The following is a 24,855-nucleotide window of genomic DNA, read 5'->3' on the forward strand; positions in this document are numbered from 1 at the left end:
TTAATTATGGAGACAGGGTTGCACCTTGTAACCAATGCCCGGAGCCTGAGGCAGAATTCTCAGCCCGCCTTCGACGTGGCCCTCAGGAAACGCCTCTCCCTTGGTCTCCTGCACGGCGCTCTCTCCGGGGCAGCACCTGGCTCTCCTCCTCCGCGCAGGGTGGCGGGGTCCTCTTGCTACGCAGCGACACACTGCAAACAGGAAGTTCTTCCTGAAGTTTTCGTTCATAAACGCGTAAACGATGGGGTTGCAGATGGAGTTGGAAAACCCGATGATCTGCACAACGGCCAAGGTCATCTTGACAGTGACCTCGTCGTGGTCCTTTTCAAAGTCGCCTGAAATAGAGAGACGTGTTTGAGAGGGTGCACCTGCGTGAATGACCCTATAGTAAAAGGCCTGTTTGCCACCCATCCCCACCCACCTCGGGGACACCTGGGGACAGCGGTGAGAAATTCTCCAGACCTCCTCGGGGGAGCCAGTGATGACATCTGAGGAAAATCCGCCTCCGTGTGTCGTCCTCATTCTGCGGGTCTCGGCCTGACAGGCGAGACCTGGGGCCTGGCACACATGGTCAGGGGGTCCCTGCGTTTTAATGGGGTCTCAAGCTGCAGGTAAACCGGGAGCAATGGTTGCTCTCTGAGGTTCACCTGCATTTAGAAACACAGCCACCTGAGAACCAGCTGAGCCTATTTGGGAGCCCTCACCGAGGGGCGGGCAGGGCCCCCGATGTGATCGAATTCCCATGGCTCATATCGGGAAGCCTCTAAACAGGAGCACGCAGCCCAGCCCTCTGTCCTGACGGTGAATAACCCGGAAAGAACAGACGGCGTAGCCTGCAGGGAGAATCTCAGAATCTCTCCTTGCTCTTCTGTAGCTGTGGACGACGTGGCCGTCATCACACAGCATTATCTACCGTGCCCTGGTCTGGTGGTCTTGAAACCACAACACACTTGATACCTGATTACCGAGGGCAAAGCAGCAGGCATCAGCGACTCGACCTGCGTGCCGTCAGGGAACAAAGCAGCGCTGCCCCCCCAGGAGAGCGGCGAGCACTCACCATACTCGAGCACCATGTGGACAGCGTGGAAGGGCGCCCAGCACACAACGAAGAGGGTCACCACCGTCACCATCATGAGGACCGCCCGCTTCTTCTTCCTGGACCCACAAGGACACGTCATACGGGCCAGCCTCTCCAGGGCAAAGGTGTCAGCTCGATCACAGAGCCACGACGCACAGTTTGAGCCCAGGCCTCTCTGCCCCGACTTCACCCACGTTAAGGAAGTTCAGGATGTGGCACACGGGGCCCTTTGTCATCTTCCCCATCGCCGCTCCCCCGCACCCCAACACCTCTCCCATGGTAAACATGGAGAGAGCCGTGGCCTGTGCCCCTTATGCCCCTGGCCTCCTGCCGGATGCTTGGCAAGGATCGTACCATTAATCCTCCCAGAAAGCCTTTGACAGATGCAGGAACTTGGGGGGACGGGGAAGGCCAAGGAACTGGCAAAGTGGGACTGGCAAGGAAGGGATGCCAACGCACCAGGGCCCAGGGAAACTAAACACGGGCAATCTAACTTTGGTGTCTAAGCTCCGATCCATTCTATATCGAAGAGCACCCCTCCCTGTGACGGAAAAACATCCACATTTATGAAATCGGGCAAGCCCCAAGGATATAGTGAAGTGGAGACTTTTACTAGGTCTCTAAAAGAACCCAATTCACCAGGACCTCAACTCATTTTCTCTGTTACTCCCGTGAAGGAGATAAACATGCGCAAGGAGTCTGCACGTTTGCATGGTGCTTTACACTTATAAAAGGTCACAGTCAGCCCTGGCTGGTGTAGCTCAGTGGATTGAGAGCAGGCCTGAGAACCACACGATCGCGGTTCAATTCCCAGTCAGGGCACATGCCTGGGTTGCAGGCCAGTTCCAAGCAAGGGACGCATTAGAGTCAACCATACATTGATGTTTTTCTCCTTCTCTCCTTCCCTTCCCCTCTAAAGATAAATAAATAAAATCCTTAAAAAAAAGGTCACAGTCATCATTTCTTATTTCACCACCGTGGGAGCCCTTTCTCCCAGGAAGCCGCATTGCTGAACCAGGAGGCAGTTCTGAGAGGCTGAGCACAGGAACCGGAGAGGGAGGGGTTCTTCATGCAAACTGGGCACTAGAGGGCGCTGCACACTTGAAGAAAAGCTAAAACCTCATCAAACCAACTAGGCAGAATTCTTGCCAGGTTTTTTCTCTTTGTTTTGAATCTTCGTTTTGATCTTTGTAGATTATAAAATAAACCGTATGAACTACAAGCACCACAAGCAGTAAGTTGTGTTTTATATTTTCTGTTAATGAATGGGATCAGAAAGCAATGCCCTCAGGTAAAAATGAAATATATTGATAATTAAATACTTTGGGTTTCCAAAGGCTTTCCCTACCTGTCATCTGTGTATTTTAGCGTCATGCTGGGCCCCCAGGGGCACCCAAGGAGGGCGAGGCCGGGGAGGGAGGAGACTTACCCACTGGGTGGGGCTGGTGGGCCACAGAGAGGCGAGCACCCATTGCTCTTCCTACCTGACGTGCTGATGAAAACAGAACAACGACTAACTTCCAAGAAAGTTTCTAACGATCACGGTGGATTTGGGAGCTGGTGCGCTCGCCCGTTTCCAGCCTCGCACAGGATCTCAAAAGTGCAGACAGTTCCCCCTACCGTCCCCACCACGTGGCTCGGCCTAAATGACCCAGGAATTCCCAGACCCCTGGCCGCCGCCCCTCCCAGCACAACCCGTGCAGCGTATTTTAAGCTGAGATGAACATTTCGTGAAACCAACCTGGCCATCTTGGACATCTCTCGCCCGTGCACGGTTCGGAGCGCCGAGCTGTCCCCCACTCTCTTCCTGATCCAGAGTTCGTAGCCGATTTTACTGTACAGGCCGAGCATCACCCCCAGGGGCAGGAGGAAGAGGATGACGAGGATGAAGGTGGTGTAGACCTTCTGGTGCTCGGGGCTGGCCCACTCCTCCAAGCAGCACACATGTTGCTTTTCATACAGGAAGTCGTACTTCATCTTCGGAACAAGAATGATGCCGTTAGAACAGCCGGCAGGCAGCGTCCGGGCGGAGGCCGCCAGGTGCCAGCGGAGCGCGGCGCCTGCCCCACCCACGTTCACCTCGGCTGCTGCCTTAAGAGACATGCAGTCTCCTCGGTGCTTCCATTCGGGAGTATGGCTTTTCCCACGTCACTGCCTGCACTCCTCAGAGTTTAGTGCCCTCTTCCACTCCCCACGGAACTGAGGCCCAACACCTGTTCTTTTGGTCTGTCTCAACTTTCTACACTCTAGCCACGCGTTCTCAGTGAGGTGCAGGAGCAATTCAACGACCAGAGTGGGCGTGAAGCTAGCATTTCGTGCGGCGAGCCAGCCGGCCCAATGTCACCTTAGCTGGCCTCCTCCATCGTTGACGAAACAGATTTGACCAGGCGGCAACGGCCCACGAACACTCAGAACCAACGTCTGGAAGTCAAGGCCATTGCAGGCCGCTCTGTCCCAGCTGCTCGCACGGGTGTTAGAAAAGCAGCCAGGCCCTGGCTGGTGTAGCTCAGTGGATTGAGTCCCGGCCTGCGAACCACACAATCTCGGTTCAATCCCCAGTCAGGGCACATGCCTGGGTTGCAGGCCAGTCCCCAGCAGGGGACTTATGAGAGGCAACCATACACTGATACTTCTCTCCTTCTCTTCCCCTCTAAAGATAAATAAATAAAATCTTTTAAAAAAAGAAGAAAGAAAAGCAGCCAGTAGCTTTTGCGGTCTAAGATCAATGAGAAATTGGAACGCGCTCTACTGCTAATCTATAAATATTCGGGCTCGGTTGTAGCCTTTGAGGTGTCTATTGTACGGAAGGCCTGTTGGCTAACCCCACTTCTGACAGACGCGTCTCATCAGTGTGAACGCATGGTGACAGTGTTCATAAAAATGGCAAGCGCTAGTAAGGGACAAAGACTTAATCGGTGAGCAAGTCGCTTCTCTGGATAATAGGAATAAGAGTTAGAGAATTTATCGAAACTGTTGTCATTTTTCTTACTCGAGAGCTTTCCAGATGAAAAATGTTTACATCTTAGACGTATTTCTGCCTCTATTCCCAGCAAACTGTATCACCAGTCGAAGGGGGAAAAGCTTGTTTGTGTACTCACCAAAGACAAACTTCGGGTTCTGATCTACGTGTTATTCACCAATGCAAGTAATTGGGAATGAAAGCACTAATTGGGAATGAAAACACTAATAATTGGGAATGAATTGGGTGAGTGATTATTCCGAGATCCCAGCTCCCTGGAACCAGGATACGGATGGAAGTGAAATGCATTCTGAGTCCCAGAGATGGCGCCGCCAAGGCCAACAGCCGCGGGGCCCGCAGACAACCGTGTCCCAGGAGCGCACAGGTGGCCCGTCCTGAGCAGGCGCAGCCGTCCAGACCCAACAGAGACGCCCCGGGAGCATGCGCCCAGGGTTTCACGAAAACCAGTGTCAGATCTGCCATGAGGGCGACCGAAAACCTTCACCTAGTTTCTTCCACACAATGGCTCTATTAGCGCTTAGTGGTCGTTAACTTCCTTTGCGACAAATTTGTGAGATTGCATTGTGGCAGCTGTCATATTGCATGCGCTACAAAAGAAACTTTACAAAATTGATGAGTTTTTGTGTAGCCATTTTAATATTGAAGATGGAAGAAAGAACGTGACATTTTTGGCATATTAGCTTTATCGTTTCAAGAAAGGTAAAAATGCAACTGAAACACAAAAAAAGATCCATGCAGTGTGCGGAGAAGGCGCTGTGACTGATGAACACGTCAGAAGTGGTTTGCAAAGTTTCTCAGTACTGTTGACATTGTGGCCAAATGACCCTTTGCCATGGGGCTGTCTCGTGCGTTGGAGGGTGTTCAGAAGCCCCCTCGGCCTCTGCCCACTGGAAGCCAATGGTGGGAGATGGCCGACATACTCAAAATATCCACATCAATAAAGTTACCAGTAAATGTGAAAAATCTTTTATTGTATGGAAAAAACTAAACTGACTTTTTGACCAAACCAATACTTCCAAACATACCCTTCTCTGAAGTCCCACCGCCTCAGAGGGTGGCCCAGGTGGACACTCCCCACTGGGTCTGCATTCCCACTTCCTCTCACAGTCCCTTCCCCCAAGCTACATAGTCCCCTCACCGCCCCACCCCGGACCCTGGGGCACCAACAACAGACGTGTCCCCACACCAACGTCAGGGGAGCCCCCTTGACCAAGGCCCCCTCGGACCACGGTAGCTAGGGCTTTGTGCTTTGCCCTGGGTCAGGCGTGCTCCCACTGAGGGGGAAGCTCAACGTCTGAACCTAAGGCGGTTCGATGGGTGTTGAGACGTTGAGCTTTCACAGTGTCACGCAGCGAAGGGGCAGAAGTGGTGACCATCTCAGTGAGGCCACCTGGCTGCTTCCACCCCCTGGCCTCCTACTCCAAGCCCGAGAGCGAGCCCCGTGGCAGCAAAGCGAAGAGGCGGCTGGTGCTTCCCCCTCACGCGGGCGGGGATCCAGGCCTGGGTGCTGCGCGCACACACTGTCCCCAACAGAACGCAGGGGCGAGTGGAGGCTGCAGGGTGCATATAAATCCGTGTATTTGGTTAGGAAAATGAAGTCATACTTTTCCTGACAGAAAGCAAATCCAATTCGGCTGATCTGACAGTGAGGACTGGCTTTGCCAATTGGGCTAGGTGCGTTTTCCATAAACAAAATGAGTTGCATCTATTTAAGTTACACTTAGAGCGTATGTTGAAATAAATTCATTTTAAATGGGCAAATGTAGAGTTCGTGGGCGTGAAATGGACCCCCAGGGGGGCCGGATTGGGCCTTCCTGACAGGCCGCTCTGGGTGGCTTCCTGCCGGAGCAGAGGCTGGGGAGGGAGAGGGCAGCTGCCCGGTCCTCTCCCCACTGTCCTGGGCAGCTCCTGGGGGCCGGGGCAGCCAGCTGGCTGAGGGGAGGCAGAGAAACAGGTGGGAAAGCAGAGACGAAGGGGGGCACATCACCCCTCCTTAGTGCTGGGGAGGGAGGAGGTGACAGCTTGAATTCACTGAGAATTCAGATGACTTGACTGTGACACTGGACTGGACATTTCAGTAACAACACTGTCCCTGGGCTTGTGACTGACAGTGTCTGGAGGAATGTTATTATTATCTGAATGATCAGAGGAGTGACAGGGCTGCCCCCGCCCCCCACGACCCAGGGCGTGTTTACAGGGAGCGAGTGAGCGACGGAATGAACTTGCTTTCTGCGCTCACCCGCGGAGCCCGCCTCACTCAGTGCACCACTCACGGCACAGACCGTGCTGTGTTCTCCTGCACAGACACATGCAAGAAAAAGAAAGGAAGAAGCAACTGGACATCTCTTTTACACCATATGCAAAAGTAACCTCAGAATGGGTTAAAGAAGTCAGGGCCTGAAGCCATAAGCCCCCTCAAAGAAAACCTGGAAGTAAGTCTCCATGGTATCTTTTTGGACACATCCCTTCAAGCAAGGGAAACACAATTTTTAACAAATCAAATGGAACTAAATCAAACTAAAAGGCTTTTTGCCCAGCAAAGGAAATTGTCAACAAAACAAAAAGAAAACCCACTGACTGGAAAATGGATACACGGATGGTCTATCTGATAAGGAGTTGATAGCAAAAATACAAAAGAAACCCATATAACTCAATAGCAAAAAAATAAACAATCTGATCAAAAAATGGGCAGAGGAAGTGAGAAGATATTTCTCCAAAGCAGACAGACAGATTGCCAATAAACATATGAAAAGATGCCCAACATCAGTAATCATCAGAAAAATACAAATCAGAACCCCAAGGAGATACCACCTCACACCGGTCAGAACTGGCGACCGTCAGGAATTCAGCAAACAGGTGGAGTCAAAGATGTGGCGAAAAGTGACCCCCTGTGTAGGGGACCGGTTTGTCTCGGTCTGGCAAATGTGACTCAGCTCTGTGTGGAAAACCTACAGATGCAAAGTGGTGGACAGGAGCCAGACCTTCAAACCAAGTTTTCCCGTGGGAATCAGGCCTAGAAAATGCATACAGACTATTATGGCTTGCTCTTGCTAAAACTCCATCACCCTGGTCTAAAACAACAAATATGTACTGTCTATTTTCAAGGTAATATCCAAAGCCTGCATGAATTTGCCCAAGGACAGAGCTAATGGGCTCATCGCCATTCCCCTCTGCATGTTATTTTAATTTCCTTATTTTATTTTCCTTGTTTTACCTAAAATGTAGACAATAATATTCTATGTCATAGATAATAAATCTTTCTACGATGTAAGACCCCAGGAAAACAATAAAAGTCTGTCTAGGCAAGGGTCGGGGCGCTCCCCTCTTGAGGGAGTGGCCAAGGCACCATAGGCACTCTCCCCTTGAGAGAGCAGCCGTGTCTGTTCCCTTTTTCCACACAGGATGTTGTCACCTGTGCATTCATTCTTGCCGTCAGCCACAATAGGCGGAGTCTGCTGGCCAGGGCCGCCACATCTGGCGCCCAGGAACAGGGACGCAAGGCTATTTTCCGTTGTGGTCAACACACCAGTGCAGGTGGAACACGCACAACAGCCCAGGTGAGGGCCGAGGACCCCGAGTGCTTTTCAGAGGACGTAGGGTGTGCTGTATTTTAGGGAAAAATGGTATCTTTCCGAGGTCGCCCTCTGTTGCGACCACACTCTCCTTAGTAAGCAGAAGCCTTCCTCTCTCCATCTGTCGATTGCTGCACCCCTCGGGCACAGGTCAAGCATTTAAGAGCCACAAGGGCGCTCTCGGCAACCAAGTCACCTGTGGCAGGTATAAGTTGGACGTGGGCCAGGACAGCACACTAGGTTCCCTGCCAAGTGCCAGCAAAAGCCCGCGCAGCGAGAGGTCCACTGTCAAAAACACTCACGCGCCCATCCCCGCGGCACAATCCCCACTCAGGTTTTAGGCTTGGGAGAGAGAGCAATGGACTTTCCTTTCAACAAGCTTTTTACAAGAGTCTGTGCACATTCTTTCTTTAAAAGCTGCTTTTTGCAGCCCTTTTGATTCTGCCTTTTCCCTCCGCCTACCTGGAAACAGAAAAGCAGATAGTCGATGAGTGTTTCCGTTTCAACCGGACTCCGAAGATTGCTCTGAGAACTCACAGTTAGTTCACAGGGTTGTTTATGAGTGCACAGGGCACCGAAGATAAGAGGCAAATCCTCCCTCCGGCTTGAGATCTCAGGCGCTCCTATGTGAATAGGGACCTTGCGGAGGTGTCTGGGGTCCATCCCTGAGATGTGCAGGGGCCTCATGGGGAATTCTAATCACAGTAATTTCACTCTGGGCTCGGTCAGGGAGCACAATGTAAAGGTTGGTCACCTGGCGCTTTGAGCCCCATGCAGTCTTAGACACATGGGAAAAACCTGAAACCCATAAGCGGGGTTAGGGCACCCTGGATACCAGGCAGCCCTCCCTGACGGTTTTCACCAACAGTACATTCTTTCACCACACTACACTCCCCAGCAACTAATTGATTAAAGTTTAGAACGGGCTGCAGAGTCTGAAACGGCAGAAATAGAAAGTAAAAATGGAACCTTTTAACAAGAACGGGCTCTCTAAAGAACAAGAGCAATGCTTTATGCTAATTTAGCAGTTTTTTAAAGCTGCTAAGTATCTCCCTGATAGGGATCTTTAGACTTAGTTATTTAGGAAAAAGTTGGACAGAAGTTGAAATAGCACCAGGTGGGGTGAGATAAAGACCAGTGTCTCACTCCTTCCTTTAGAGGGTTTAATTTGAAAATACTGGTTTGCCTGAGTTTTATTTTTGTTTCTGTTTTAAAAGTAACATCTCAGTCTCAAAATGTTTCAGTAAATAGAATAAGATCTCTAATATTGTTATATCATAAAGATTCTATTCAAAAAGAATTTAAATTGATTATTAAAAAAAAAGATCTCACTTCCCTCAGATAGTAAAAAATGCAGGAATGAAAACATTGAGAAAATGTGTCTTTTCACCATTCTGAATCCTCTTTCTGAAGACCCAGGGACTGATTCGGTTCTGGGAACAAACTTAGCATATTCCCTCCCTCTTCTTCAACCTCCCTAAAAATTTTCAAAGGCATTAGACAATGAAACAGCTCACTTTTGAGCACATTGCAAGAACGCAGTAATCACCAAGAATTTAAAAAAAGTAAGTGTATTTGCCAGTAGAGAAAAAAATGACACTTTTAAAACTGAGGCTATTTTTCAGCCAACTGCTCCCTACCTGTTGCAAACCGGAAAGCCAAAGGTTAAGAGCTTAAAGGAGCCCTTCCAGAAGGGCGAAAATCAAACCCCCAAAGCTAAACAGAAAAAGTAATAGAAAAAGTTAAAAGACTGTTTCTTTATCACTCCCAAGCTAAGCAAATTATTAAAGAATGCCCTGACTGTCGAGCCCTTACTAAGGCACCTCCATCCACAGCAGTGAACCCTCGAGGACTAAGCTCTCAAAGGATTTGGCAAACAGCTGTCACTCACTACTCTCCCGTTGGAGAATTCAAATACATTCACATTCCTATTGATGCTCACTCTGGTGCCCTACCTGCATCTACTTTAACAGGAGAATCTGCTACAAATATACAAGCCCATTGGCTCGAGGCTTTCAGTCACTTGGGTCGGCCTCAGCAAATTAAAACTGAAAATGGCCCTGGATACCTTGCACATTCTACTCAGGCTTTCCTTCAGCGTTGGAATAACCAACATAAACAGGAATACCTTATAATCCAACCAGTCAGGCAATTGTTGAACGGGCGCATCACACCTTTACAAATCTTCTTACAAACAAACAAGGGGGAGTCAGGAGTCTACCCCCCCAAATTTGACTATGTTAGCTCTGTTTACCTATAATGTTCTAAACTGGGATGAATCACTTTGTACGCCAACTGAGAAACATTTTCAGAAGAAAGAACTAAAGTCATCTTATCCTCAAGTTTTATACAGAGATCTGCTGAGAGACAGCTCTTGACAAGCCCCTGTAAATCTCTTAACATGGGGAAGTGGGTGTACCTGCGTTCCCATCCCTACAGGTCCTGTCTGGCTTCCAGCTAAAAGGGTGAAGCCTTATCATGAACAAAACAGACGTCAAGCTCTGCTACCTGGAAAGGAAAACCGATCAGCTAACAGATCAGGTAGCCACTGGAAGAAAACAAGCACTGGATTCCAGTGCCCAAAAATGCAGTTTATATTGCTAAGTATTTACCAGTTTATTTTTCTGTTCTTATTGACACTTTGTGTTTTCCTTTAAAGGAGCAGCTTTATGCTGCAAGCAAAGAGCAATACAGTGATTACTATCAGCTTTCCATAGTAACTACAATTGGCCTGCGTACCCAGGAGATTATAGCATAAAAGTCCTTTTATAGTAGAGAACTGGGGAGCTAATTGGAAAGCCCTGGCTAAGTTTGGCACAACAATAGTTTCAGCTCTGCCTGAAATCCCATATACTAAAATATGGTGGGAGGGGCCCGGTACCGAGGCACCTATTATCAGAATTGTTCCTCCCAACCACGCCAGCCCTTGACATTACAATTCTTGGAAAATGGGCTTGCCTTTTATTACTAGAACGCATCTGTATATAAGAATTGTATGTGACCCTAAAGGTATCCAAGGATGTTTTTATCAAATTGACTCTCTAAAACAAGATTGGGTCCCAGTTTGTGCCTCTCACCCTTACTGGTTTTTGGCAATTCCAGGGACAGCTCAAGTCTCTTAAAACAAATCATCAAAAATTTATTCCTTGCCTGTCCCTGCAGACTCCATATATGCCAGCTGTCTTGCTCATCTATCACTCAGTTAAGCCTCACTACAGTTTATATAGTTAGAAGACAAACTCAGATATGGGTACCAGTTGATGTAATCAGAGAATGGGAAGATCCCCATGGCATAATAGTGCTTAACAACATGCTGGCCTCTTTAAGAGTCCAACGGTTTGTTGGCACCTTGATTGCATTTATTGTTTCTGCTATAGTTGTCAGAGCTACTTCGGCCACGGCACCCGCTGCCCTCATTGGGTCAGTTCAGACTGCTCATACTGTTGATGTTCTCTTAACCAATTCCACTTTAGAAATGCTCCAACAGGCCCAGATTGGTCAAGAAATCCTGACTCCACTTTCCGCACTCGAATGAGCCCTCGACTGGATCGGTGAACGCCAGGATGCACTAGTCATCCGTCAGCAGCTGACCTGTGATCCTGGTTTCTCCGAACTGTGTGTCACCCCACTACAATGGAACTCCAGCTGATACTCCTGGGGTGATATTCAACATCACCTAAGATGAGCTTTTTCTACTAATTTAAAGGGACAAACCAATAAATTGCAACTGGGGTTACGCCAACATTTAATGCTTAACTAAGCAGGAGATTCTTCAAACCCTTAGTGATAATCTTGGCTCGTTAAACCCAAAACACTGGTTTGATGAACTCAACCTGAGATTGTGGGTCACTGGAGCGGCTGGTGGTTTACTGATTTTAATGATGTTTTGTATATTGCAATGCATTTACAAATGATTTGCCCAGGGTCACAAAAGAGACCAGCAAGTAGCAAGTCTTGTGGGATGCATTGCCACAGCCTCAACAAAAAGAAAAAAAGGGGGGAATTGTAGGGGACTGGTTTGTCTTGGCCTGGCAAATGTGACTCAGCCCTGTATGGAAAACCTACAGAAGCAAAGTGGTGGGCAGGAGCCAGACCTTCAAACCAAGTTTTCCCATGAAAATCAGGCCTAGAAAATGCATACAGATTGTTATAGCTTGCTCTTGCTAACACTCCGTCACCCTGGTCTAAAGCAACAAATGTGTATTGTCTATCTTCAAGGTAATTTCCAAAGCCTGTATGAGTTCTCCCAAGGACAGAGCTAATGAGCTCATCGTCATTCCCCTCTGCATGTTATTTTTATTTCCTGGATTGTACCTAGAATGTAGACAATAATATTCTATGTGATAGATAATAATTCTTTCTATGATGTAATACCCCAGGAAAACAATAAAAGTCTGTCTAGGCAAGGGTCATGGCGCTCCCCTCTTGAGGGAGTAGCCGAGGCACCCATAGGCCCTCTCCCCTTGAGAGAGTAGTCATGCTGTTCCCTTTTTCCCCACAGGACTGTTGTCACCTGTGCATTCATTCTTGCCGTCAGCCACAACAGGCGGAGTCTGCTGGCCAGGGTCGGCCACACCCCTGGGCACTGTCGGTGGGAATGCAGACTGGTGCCGCCACTGTGGAAAGCAGTATGGGAGGTCCTCAAGATACGAAGCATCGAATTACCATGCGACCCAGCAACTCCACGTCTGGCTACTCACTTGAAGAAAATGACAACACTAATTGAAAAGAACACAAGCACCCCTAGGTTCACTGCAGCGTTATTTACCATCACCAAGATGAGGCAGCAACCTAGGTGTCCCTCAGTAGATGAGTGGATAAAGAAGGTGTGGCATATGTGTGCAGTGGAATATTACACAGCAGTAAAAATTGAATAAAACCTCACCATTTGTGACAACATGGGGGGACTTAGTCGGAATTATGCTGAATGAAATCGTACTAGGCAAAGAAAGACAAGCACCATATTGTTTCATTCACACTTGGAACCAAAATCAAAACCAAGCCCAAACTAATAAAACATAACAAACTCGGACTTCCGCCAAGATGGAGGCATAGGTGGAAACACTGTGCCTTCTCCCACAACCAAGTTTGAATATAACAAAGGTTTGGAGAAACAAAGACACAACCAAAGGACAGAAAATTGAATTATACGGAAGTCCGACTACATCTAACCGTTCAACAGGGACGGTAAGAGGGGCGGAGCCAGCAGCGGAGCTGGGTCGGGCAGGACAGGGCCCCCTGACCCAGGCGCAGAGGCAGCCGGAAGCAGTCGGGGTGCGGGACAGACTGACCGCGGTCGCACATTCGCGCACAGTGAGACGGACCACACAGGCCCCAGGGGGCGAGGGCTGACAGCGGTGGCACACTCGCGTGCAGTGGGACAAAACGCGTGGGCCCGGTGACGGCAGCAACTGCGGCACCGGTGAGGGCCACGGCGGCAGGCGGCAGACAGGACGCCATAGTCCCTCTTTGACCGCGCCCCCACATACAGCGTCACAACCCAGCAACTGAGTTGCCCTGCGCTAGTGAACACTTTAGGGCTCTGATCCTGCTATGGAACAGGCACAAACAGCCCAAAAGATGGTGCAAGAAGAACTCAAAGTCTCAGAGCCAATAACTCTAAGCGACCAAGAAATTGCCAGCCTCTCAGAAGTACAATTCAAGACACTATTTATCAGGATGCTCACAAAACTGGTAGATTATAGTCACAAATTAGAGGAACATATGAAGGCTAAACTAATTGAAATGAAGGGAGATGCACAGGAAGCCAATAGCGATGGAAAGGAAACGGGGACTCAAATCAATGGAATGGACCAGAAGGAAGAACAAAACGTCCCACTAGAAAGGAATGAAGAAATGAGAATTCAAAAAAATGAGGAGAGGCTTAGGAACCTCCAGGACATCTTTAAACGTTCCAACATCCAGATTATAGGGGTACCAGAAGGGGGAAAGAAACAGCCATGAGTGGAAAACTTATTTGAACAAATAATAAAGGAGAACTTCCCCAGTCTGGCAAAGGAAATAGACTTCCAGGAAATCCAGGAAGCTCAGAGAGTGCCAAAGAAGTTGGACCCAAGAAGGAACACACCAAGGCACATCATAATTACATTAGCCAAGACTAAAATGAAGGAGAGAATCCTAGAAGCAGCAAGGGATAAGGGGACAGTCACCTACAAAGGAGTACCCATCAGACTGTCAGCGGATTTCTCAAAAGAGACCTTACAGGCAAGAAGGGGCTGGAAAGAAGTATTCCAAGTCATGAAATCCAAAGACCTACAGCCAAGATTGCTTTATCCAGCAAAACTTTCATTTAGAATGGAAGGACAGATAAAGTGCTTCTCAGATAAGGTCAAGTTCAAGGAGTTCATCATCACCAAGCCCTTATTATATGAAATGCTAAAGGGACTTATATAAGAAAAAGAAGATGAAAAACATGAACAGTGAAAGGACAGCAAACACACAGTTATTAACAACCACACCTAAAACAAAAGCAAACCAAGAGGACAGCTAGATCAGGAGTGGAACCATAGAAATGAAGAACACATGGAAGGTTAGAAACAGGGGGGTGGGAGGGGGAGAAGGGGGGAGAAGGCACAGAAAATAGCATAGATGGTAGGTAGAAAATAGATAGGGGGGAGGGCGAGAATAGTGGGGGAAATATAGAATCCAAAGAACTTGAGACACGTGGTTATAAACTAAGGGGGGGCAGAATGGTGGGGGAGGGAGTGTGCAGGTGGAGGGGAATGAAGGGGGGGAATAGAACAACTGTAATGGTATCATCAATAAAATATATTTAAAAACAAACATAACAAACTCATAGGTACAGAGACCAAAGGGATGGTTACCAGCCGGCAGGGCAGAGGGATGGGTAGGAGAGGTAAAGGGGAATATAGTCAACAGTATTGTGATAAGTTTGCAAGGTGACGGATGGTGACCAGAATTAGTGGGGTGATCACACTGTAAGGGATAAAAAGATTGAATCACTATTGTACACCCAAACTAGTGCAACCAATATTAGATTGTGTATCAACCACACTTTTAAAAAAACAAATTTTAAAAAATATAAATAAACGAGCAAGTAACGCCACATTTTAAATCTCCCTAGCCTGAGGGCGTATCTGGTACCCTTGAGGACGGGCGTTGCGTGCCTAGGTTGAGTTCAAAAGGCATAAAAGGATACACAGCTTGAAGAAAGTTATGTCACTTAAAATAAATTTGGGAGTGACCCCTGGACTCTTACAACGTAAGTGGACACTGCAGGACACAGGGAAAGCCACGTGCGGCTGGCAGGAAAATGCAGAAAGTGACCCTGGTAGAGTGTATTTCAGGTATTAGTCTCACCAATAAAAGATCCAGAAAGAGCTAGATAAAGCTGAGGGTGGGAAAGTCTTAGAACATATTGAGGCCACCTGAAAACCCCCGTAGCAGTGACTGAGACCGTGCCCGTCGGCTGTAAAGCCCTTGCATGAAGGGCAGGACACATCTCCCACAGAGTGTGATCAGTCCCAGCCGTGAACCTACCTCCAGTCGCTGCACGTGACACATGGGGGCTCCCACGACGACTGCCACCAGCCACACCACACCTATGAAAAGGGTCCCACGGTCAGAGTGTGACGCATCCAAGCAGAGCGCGTGGTGCCGCGTTCTCGAGCTGGATAGGGTGCTCTGCCCCGGCCCCACCCGCCACCCGGGAGGAGAGCGGCGGTCTCCTCGCAGGTGCCCACCACCACCCTCTCGCTGCCCTCAGAGCTGCCGCCAGAAGAGTGTCCCAGACACACGTTTCAATGTTTAAACATCTTTCACAGTGTCCCACTGCCTCTGGGGAACCCAACTGCCCACCACAGCCCCCGAGGCTGAGTCTCACTTGCCTCTCTCTCCTCCCTCGAGTCTGTCCACGTCCATCACACCGAGTCCTCCCCGGAGACTTGAATGACTTGGTTTCCATCCCCACATCCCAGAGGGTGCTGGGCTGCCCCATGTCCCCACCACTGCTGCCCCGGCTTGGCCCCTAAACCCGCTCTCCACCTGTGCGCTCATTTTCCAGGACTTGGCTCAAGTCACCTTCTCCAGGAGCCCTGAAGGCCACGGCCCCTTCCAGGTGGCGCTGACCACCTGGCTTTTCCCGTAGACGCTCCATCACAGGCACTTGGTGAGCAGAAACGCGTTTGTTGAACGAATAAAAATCTCAAACGTGATATAGATCGCCCTCCAAAACTCCTGCTTAAAACTGAAAGGGCCTTCACCTTAACCTAATACAGGCATTACAGCGTCGCTTACGTAACACACACAGCCTCAGAGACCAGAGAGCTGGTTGAGAGACCTGCTTTCACGAGGTGTCCTTGCAATAGACAACAGAAGACCTTGACAAAGGCCCAACATCAGTTCTGAGGGAGACTTCCCAGCTCAAACTCACTTGTGCTTTCTAGATGGGTGGGGGCACCAGGAAACTACATACGATCCTGGATTTCAAGGAACAGAGACTCACTCGCTGAGGCCCTCACCGTGCCCCTTCTGAAGACGCGGCCGGGCCAGCGCGGTCCCAGACGGCCCCGAGGCTCGAGTAGGTCTCCCTTCGCCTCCCCCTCCCCTCTGCACACGCCCCGTACCCCTGTTCCAGTCCTCTCCCAGCTTTACGATGTTCCCTTGTGCCCAACCCTTTTCCTAGTCTTCAGCAGGATTTTGGGAGGAGCTGACTCTAACCGGCTCAGTTCGGGGCCAGCCCTCCCAGGTCCACGCCTTCTCGGGGACAGGGCCCCAGCCCAGGGCACACAGTTCCACTGGACAGCGGAGCTGGGCGTCACAGACTCGCTGCTTCACAGTGTCCCAGAGCTGGGGGCAGGGGCGGGGAGGGCATCGGGCAGCCCAGCAGGGAAGCCCCCGTGGAAGAGGAGCCCACTTGACTTAAAACCCTCCCTGCCCAGTGGCTTTTTTGAGTGGAAACAGCCCGGACTTGTCGTGGACGGCTCTGCCTGGTTCTAGGAATTGTAACTCTACCCCCTGTGGCTAAGGGTGAACGAGTGACCTCTGGAATGTGAGCCGCAAGGGACAAAGCCTGTCTCTGGTAGCCAACACTGCCTCAACTTCCTCTCCCTGCCCCCAAAGCTTGGGCAGAAGTCAGTGATGGGTAAGACCCCTCACAGTGGGGGGCAACCTAAGCCAGACTCGATCCCTTGGGAGGCCTTCATGGAAGGACTAGGTGGGAGGGGCTGCAACAAAGAGCAATGGACTCTCGCCCCCACCCCTGCTTTGTCAAAGCCCAAGTCCCCATATTCTCTGGGAAAAGCACTTCCTGGCTCTAACCCCCTTAAGCCCGAATACCTGTTGGGGAGGGGTGCAGCTCCTTGCCTTGCTAGAGCGTGTCCTGGGGAAAAATCTGGCACCACAAAGACTTGCTGATAAACCTGTGAAATCTGCTCTGCTAAAAGTGCTTTCATTCATATGTTAAGGGTCCGAGAGGAAATGAGTATGTCTCCCAAAGTTTCTGCAACTCTCTTCCTGACAGACACTGACTCACACAAAGCCCTCAGATTTCTTTGAAATGTAATCCACTGTTTGATCCTTGCTGCCCTGTATTCCTGTGTATTACAACCCAATAAAAGGCTATGGAGGAGGGCGCTCGGGGCCTTTTTCTCCTCGGAGAAACTGGCCGCTGCTGGCCTTCGTTTTCCCCTGAGAAACTGGCCACCAGCCAACGGCCTTTTCCCAGCAGGGAAAATGGCCACCCCTCCTCCCTAAGCAGATCATATCTGCATCTCAGCCATATTCACTCTCATCTGTGGCACCCAGGGGGACTTGTGAGAGAAGTCGCCCCCACACGGACCGCCTTTTTCCAACTTTGCTTTTGGGTGCTGACTCCCTGTACTCTTCTTCCCTTTTAAAATAATTCCCTTCCACTAAGCGTGTCTCTCCTTGGCCTCGTCCCACACCTACCTGCTTCTAAATGTTCTGACAGCGGGAGGGAGTCCGTTTTTGAAAGCGAAGAGGTCTTTGAGTTCTTCCCACACCTACCTGCTTCTAAATGTTCTGGCGGTGGGAGGGAGTCCGTTATTGAAAGCGAAGAGGTCTTTGAGTTCTTCGTAGAAAGGAGGCCACATGAGACTCACTAAAACTAGCCACTTTTCCCTGTTGGTTTGTCTATTCATTTCAAACTACTTCAAGTGAGTCTGGTGTTGCAAAGCCTTCGGGGGTTCTTTCTGTCCTCCTGCGACCCCATGCTGGCTAGAAAGGCCCACGCACGGCTCTCGAGTTGGGAAAAGTTGTTCTCTTTGCTGATTGCTCTCATCACTCACTCAAGCTCCAATTATCTGACTGCCGTGCACTCAGACCACCGCGAGGCCCATTAGGTTTTTACAAAGAGCCCAGTGGTGATGCTTACGCAGAGTTCCTCTGCGTGACTGTGCTCAGCTCTCGGCTGCCTGCGTGTCCCGAGGTCCCTGCACACCAGCCCGGCTGACTCGGGGATGCCACAAGCAAATGAGAAGTGGCTGGGCTATATTTCTGTCCGGCGTTGCCAGCCCCCAGCACCCAATGTTCCCAAGGGCCCACCACCTTCTGGGCAGCACCCTGCTCTCTGCCCTTCTTAAGGCACCTTTCCTGGCTCCGGTGACAAGCTGCCTGCCCTGGCAAAGGCGTCTCAGCGGCCCCTCAGGTCAGTACAGCAGTTTCCTGACCTAATCGGTGTCACTGTGGCAACACCACTGTGGGACTGGCCACGGTCCGTGGAGGCCGGGCTTCCACGGTTGAGACTTAAACCAAGGGAGGGACCTCAGAAATGGCAGATAGAGCACCCCGGGGAGAGATGGGGTGAGGGTAGGGGTGGCGTGGGCGGGGAGAGGGCCAAAGCCCTCGTGTTAGCCCTCCAATGCCAACCAGCTGGGAGAGAAGCTGCCCCACTGCCCCCTGGTTTACTCGGGGCTGGGCCGCACTGGGCAGCCGGGGCAGGCCCTCACCCAGCATGGTGAAAGCCCGCCGGAGGGTGTAGCGCCACTTCATCCTGAAAGGGTGCACCAGCCCGTGGTGCCTCTCCACAGCGATGCAGGTCATGGTCAGAGTCTCGGTGACGACGGCAGTGCACTGGACGAAGGGCACCATCTTGCAGACGAAGGCACCTGCGGCAGCAAATCAGGGCAGACATGGAAAGAAGGACCGTTTCTCTGTCTCTCTGCAACTATCTCAGTTCATGCACTGTGAGCCCCGCCCAAAAGTTTTAAGTCTGCAATTACAAGGGAGATGCAAAAGAATGGAGACAGCGCGTACTGGCCGACGGCTTCTCCCCCTGCGAGGGTTCTGAGTCTTAAATTGTAGGTACTTACGGGCAACGGAGCAAAACGACAGGGCAAGTGAGTCTGGGCCTTTGAAAACAGGTCGGGGGAAAAAGCTGTGCAACCTTTGCCTGGGCAACAGCTCTCCTGGGTCCCGAGATACAGAGTAGCCTCAGGTTCCTCCCCTGGTCCCCGGCCACGTCGCCACAAAGGAGCGGTCCTCGAGAGGCACGCTGGCATCTCCTCTTCTACCTGTTATTCACCTTTGACTTCCCGCCCAGGACTTCCCGTCCAGGTCTCACCATCACTCTCCTGCTGATTTCACTTTCTCTGAGGTGAAGTTCTCGAACCAGCGGCCCCCGCCCCGGGGAGAGATTTGGTCTGCAGACATGGCCGATGCAATAGTTTTTTTAAATATTTGAGTTCATTGCCCATATTTTATCTGACTGGCATCCTCACCCTGCTGATCTGTATTTATGAGCCCTGGCCTGACATCTCTGCTCTTGAATCCATTGTGCTCATTGTTTCCGAATTAATTATTCTGAACTGTCAGTGGGATCACCAGCTCAGGAACAGAGACTCGGCAAAGACCACGGAGGTCACGTGGTCCAAGCCGTCACCACGCAGGACTCCTCTCTCCCCGTCTCCCGCAAGCACCCTTCCCAGCCCCGCTGCACGGGCTCTTCCCTCGCACACTGCACAGAAGCCTTCACTCACATGTCACTTCCTCAGTCAGGCCCTCCTGCTGGACACCCTCCTGGGCGCCGGCAGCCTATACCCTCCCCCTCATCCCTCCTCTCTCCTATTCTCTTCTTCTTCCTGATCCTTTCACCTGCCAGCCTCCTGTCTCCTTTACTGACGTGTCTGCTGTCTGGTTTACGGACACTGTCCCCCAAGCCTACTCAACGGTCAACACTCCCGGAGCAAGGACGTTGGTCCACAACCTCCACAGGAGTGCCCAGGGCATTTACAATGGCTCACAGCAGGCATTCCACAAACATGTGTTTCATTGAAGACCAGTGAGTGGCTACAAGGCTCTCAGCCACTTTACTTCGGAGAGAATTTCAGAACCCACCAGCCACCTTTTCCATCAGGAGCTCTTCCCAGAGTTAAAAGAAGCCTCGTGTCACCACCCAGTCTGTCCTAGTTGCCCCAGCTGTCCCTCCATGGCCCAACAGGAAAACGCCCCCAACCCTGTGCTCAGGGCATGATCTGGCTCAGGCAGAAACCATAAGACCGTCCTGTCTCCCTGGTCTAAACACCCTGTTCTGGGAATTTAACAGAAATTTACAGTGCCTTTAATGCTAGAATTTTCAAATGGTTGGTTTTTGTTGAACTTGAAATGCACTGGGTCCATCTAACGGACAATTTCTGCTCATCCAGGAGTCCTGTGACTCAAGGGGAAGGGCCTGTAGGTGTGGTTCTTCCAGCTCTCACTTCCCAGCCCTCGGGAGTCCACCTGGCACCCCAAGAGCCAGCCCCTCCCACCTCCATCTTCGGTTCGGAGTGAAGGCCCTTTCTGGTCCATCAGCACACTGCAGATGCTAAGGGTAGGAATTTACTTTCAATACTAATATAGTTTGCTGTTTGAATACTGTGAATAAATTAAGTTCAAATCCTATTTGAGATGCAATACTCGCATAGTAGAACATGCGAATAAGTTCTGTATCTGGATAGTTCTCCCTTTTTTTGAAATTTTGATCAGAATTTCTTCTATTCTTTCAAGCAAACTGTTTGTAAAAAAACAACAGAACCTGGGCTGGTCAAGGCTAAATGAACACCAGAAGAAACTCCCCATGAAATGGGCACCAGTCTGTCAATAACGGTTTCAGGAGGAGGCGTCCAAATACGAGTCACTATTGCAGCATTCGCTCCCTGCGGCGTAACCCATCTCGTCCATCATAAAGCACAGGACATTGGTCACCTGACTTCCCGAGGTCAGTGTACAGTGTGACCCTGACTCCTCTGACCTATTTGTCAGGTGCTCTGAACCTCAAAGTCATCATTTGTGAAAAGGGGTGAGTGACGCCCACTTGTCGTGCGAGCGCAGCTTTGAGTGTTTGAGTGCTTCCCACAATGGCATAAGCCCCCAGGACGGGGTGTGTTTTTAATTAAAGGCAGCTTTTTCTTTAGTCATCAGGCAGCTGGGTTCACAGGACTGAGGGAAACCTGGCACATCTGAGTTGACAACTGTTTGTGGACCAACGGCCCCCAAAGGGCATCCCGTTGTACAACCATGTTTCTCAAAGATGCTGCCGCTCCGAGGGGTTCCGGGACTTGCTGGGACCCAGAATGAGGCACACAGCCCAGGCCATCGGCTCCGGTTCTTCCTATTGCGTCGCCCCCCGCCTACCTTCAAGTCCCCGAGCTCTGGGGGGGCTCCCTGGCTAACATGCTCCCTGATCGCCCATGGAATAATCCATGTGAGAGCTCTGCACCGAACCGCAGTTCCACGACCAGCTGCCATCTTACCCCAGTAGCATTACCCCGAACCGAGGCAGCATTTGCCCAGCTCTTCCCTCCGGACATTTCTCCAACCAGCTTCCCGAGAAACCACGGAACCAGCAGAGTCTCCAAGTTCCATCCAAGTCCCAGCGTGAGTTTGCAGGGAAGTTCCACCAACGTCTACGTGCAAGACACGAGTTCCTTTAAAAGCAGGTAGATGCTCTTTTGCTGCCTGCTAATTTATCTTGATCTTTACTTCTGTTTCTAACCTTCTTTGCGTTGCCCTTTTTAATGTGGAGATCATTTTTCAAGATCTAGAAATCTGAAGCAAAAGAGGCATGAGAACGGTCTCTGCCCTTTATGACACGTCGGCCTTTCTTAGCTTTTCTTTCTGGTGACTCTGGTCGGCTCCTGCTGCACTGCGGCCCTCCCCATGTGACTCGTGCAGGTCTAAGCTACTCTGCAGGAATATGTCCTTGGTGACCTTTTTTCCTACAAGTGGCCGTTTTAAACTGGGGTAATTCTAGCATTCCTTGGGTGGGGCACTATATTCTTGGGCCGTCCTTCCCTCTTTCCCTTCTGGGATCATCTGGTTTCAAGTCAGAGTTGCGTTTCTCAGAGCCTGCCCTGAACACCTACTTCTCGAATTGCCCAAGCTCCCTCTAATCCTTCAGTTCTCCCCCCAGGGCACCCTTCCTCACGATATAAGAAGAACCTCTGGCTGTACGTTTGTGCCAGAAAACAAGATGAAAAATTATTCTTCTCTGGAGTTTCCTCCTACTTTCCATTATTCTAAGAGCTACAAACACTATTTTAGAAAGATAACTAAATTGGTTTTTTATTCCCCACTAATGGCAATAGACTTTAAAAAAACAGAATGAAATGACCCCAGGATAACATTTGGGTAGAAAAGTAGGAAGCCAGGTGGTTCCAGTTGGTTTAAAATGTCAACGGAAGTCACTGTCAGGTAATAAAGGAGGGATTTTTTTTTTTTTGTATACTAGGGAAGAAATGTAGGAGGTCAAGCTAGATGTTAGGAAAAAATTCTTCAGTGTGAAGGTTATCGACCAAACCAAATGCATTATCAAGTGTCCTTCCCCAGAAATAATACAATTTGTGGAATTTTTATGTAATTTTTGTACTAAAGTGTTTATTACAAATATGTAATAACCTCATGTAGTATAAAGAAATGTCAAAACAGCAGAATGGCTAAACACATGAACTGTACCGTGCTGTGGTGCTAAGTAGAGAGAATCTTTTACTCGAATCCTGGTGCTGCGCCCGCCACCTCTCAAGAAAACTTCCTCCTCCCTGAACCTCGAGCAGCTTTTCTTCTCCAGTGTCCACACAGCTGGTTCCAGGAAAGTCGCCCACAGGCTGGCCCCCAGGGTCAGGTTTTTATCTTACTTCCAAAGCACTGTTGCTGTTGAGCAGGCACCCCCACCCCCCGCCTTTCACTTTACACCTCTCTGCTTCCATGAGCCTATTCTTCGCTAATAGCTTCCATCGTTCCAACTAAAAGATGTTTGAAAATCTCCATAATACTGCTGATTTTTTTATTAATTCTACTTTACTTAAATGTTCCCAGGGACCCTAAAGTTTCCAAAACGGTATAGAAACTAGAAAATAATTATAACAAGTGAACTTTTTGAGCCACTAGTTGATGAAATGGACCCCAAGAGGCTCCAGTCTAACCCCTCCCAGGATATGTCCCACTTTGCTCAGGGACGCTGTCCTTTAGGCACGGAATCCCAGCCGCCCGGCACACGGGCACACTCCCTACACCTGTCTTCACCAGCACTGGGATCGCACACACACTTTATGGGGTTCACTGCACTGGGCAACCTGCAAACACTCCAGTACAGGGATTTAGAAGTCTGTGCACATGCAGAAGTCTCGAGTCCATAAATTAATTCCTAACTCTTCGAGTTACATGTCATGTTCAAGGCCACATTACATGCTCAAATGTTTTATGCATTTGGAGAAATTTTTCATCACTGGTGAGATGGGAATCAAAGGTTCAGCACCCTGATCCATGAACAATAACCCCAGTGCAAATCAATGGAAAAGGAGGTGCCAGCGAGACACAGCAAAGTTCTCATGGTGGCCACAACGGTGGGATGGAAGGGACACCCTCCGTGAGGTGACAGTGAATGGGCAAAGGGGTGCAAACGCAGAGCCTGGAGGCCCAGGTCGGCTTCTCTCACAGCCTCCCTCTGTCTCCAGACACCTTGTGAGGATGTCCCGGTGGCCACAGGAATGCGCCCACCCACGACTGTGGCTGCAACGGATGCTTCCCCTTCCCCTCCAAGGTGCACCACAGGCCTCGGGGCAGGGGCCTCCACACACTGGAGGGCTCATTGACTCCCCAGCCCCCCCCACTGCAGCCCCTACTGGGGAAGGGAAGGAAGCCACCTCCTTTCTGGCAGGAAGGCTGAGGTTTGGGGTTCCTGCCCTGGCCTGGCCCCGCTACTCTCCCCTTTTTCAATGACTGGTCCCATATACTCTTTTCTGCGAATGTATTATATTTGCTTTTCTCACGTTTTAAGTCCATGTGCCTGCTTGGGCAGCAAATAACCATCTGAAAGCCACACCAGCACGTTGGGGAGTGAGCCTGGAGGTTGGGAACGCGGGGATAGTTTTATCTTTTATTAAAAATTCAAACATATTAGTAACTATGAAAAGGGGAGCTGAGACACCTGCAGAGCAGTACCCTCCTGACATCTCCACGCTGCATAATCACCAGCGGCAAAAACTTATCTTCCAGTGAGCGCAGGTGAGGAAGTTCTGAGAAAGGCCCCGAACTGCTCTGCTAGAGATAAACGCCAGGAGATCCCAGCCTCGGAGTGTGTGGGCGCAGGGGGAAAGGGGGGTCTCCCCTGGACGGCGGGACCTGGGAACGGAGGACTCACCCCCCAGCCAGGTGTCCGAGACGTTCTGGAGCGTGGTCACCGGGATGCAGAAGAAGGCGATGAGCAGGTCGCTGACCGCCAGCGAGCAGATGAAGATGTTGGTGGCGGTGCGCATGGCCTTGCTGCGGGCCACCACGTAGACCACCAGCGCGTTGCCGAAGAGCGCCAGCGCGAAGAGCAGCCCGCCGGTCAGCGCCAAGGCCAGCTTGGCGCGCCCCGGCAGCTCCGGGGCGGACACCAGCGGCCGCAGCCCATACTGCGCGATGAAGCGCTCGCGGGTCAGGTTGTGGTCCCGCAGCAGCTGGGACAGCAGCGCCGGAGTGATGTTGAGCGAGTGCATCGCGCCGCGCCGGGTCTGACGCCTGGACAGCCCCGGCTCCGCCGGGCACCAGGCAGGTATGGAGAGGGGCGGCCCAGGAAAGTGCTGCTGCTCCGACCTTCTCCCTCTCCCGGAGGGGCGCTGCCCCGCCCTGCACAGACACCGCCTCCCGCCCCAAGGAGAGGCCGCCCTCGCCCTGGGCCGCGGCGCCCACCTCAGTCTGACTCCCGGGGAGCGCAGACCCAAGACCTGGCGTTTTCTTTCCTAGGAGGAAATAACGCAGGGCGC

The 24,855-nt window shown here is 50.6% G+C and overlaps 1 protein-coding gene across 1 annotated transcript; it reads right to left on the reverse strand.

Moving 5' to 3' along the window:
* QRFPR (pyroglutamylated RFamide peptide receptor) lies at positions 1-24,588 on the reverse strand. Its single transcript, XM_037036326.1, has 6 exons — positions 24,249-24,588; positions 18,580-18,738; positions 15,152-15,213; positions 2,820-3,055; positions 1,058-1,155; positions 1-335 (listed from the first exon to the last, which is right to left on the reverse strand). Exons 1-6 carry the CDS (start codon positions 24,586-24,588, stop codon positions 1-3), a joined length of 1,230 nt encoding a protein of 409 aa, XP_036892221.1.
* Positions 24,589-24,855: the final 267 nt, after the last annotated feature.

This window comes from Sturnira hondurensis, unplaced genomic scaffold (assembly GCF_014824575.4).
Source record: "Sturnira hondurensis isolate 20B ecotype Veracruz unplaced genomic scaffold, ASM1482457v3 Scaffold0022766, whole genome shotgun sequence".
Taxonomy (NCBI): Eukaryota; Metazoa; Chordata; class Mammalia; order Chiroptera; family Phyllostomidae; genus Sturnira; species Sturnira hondurensis.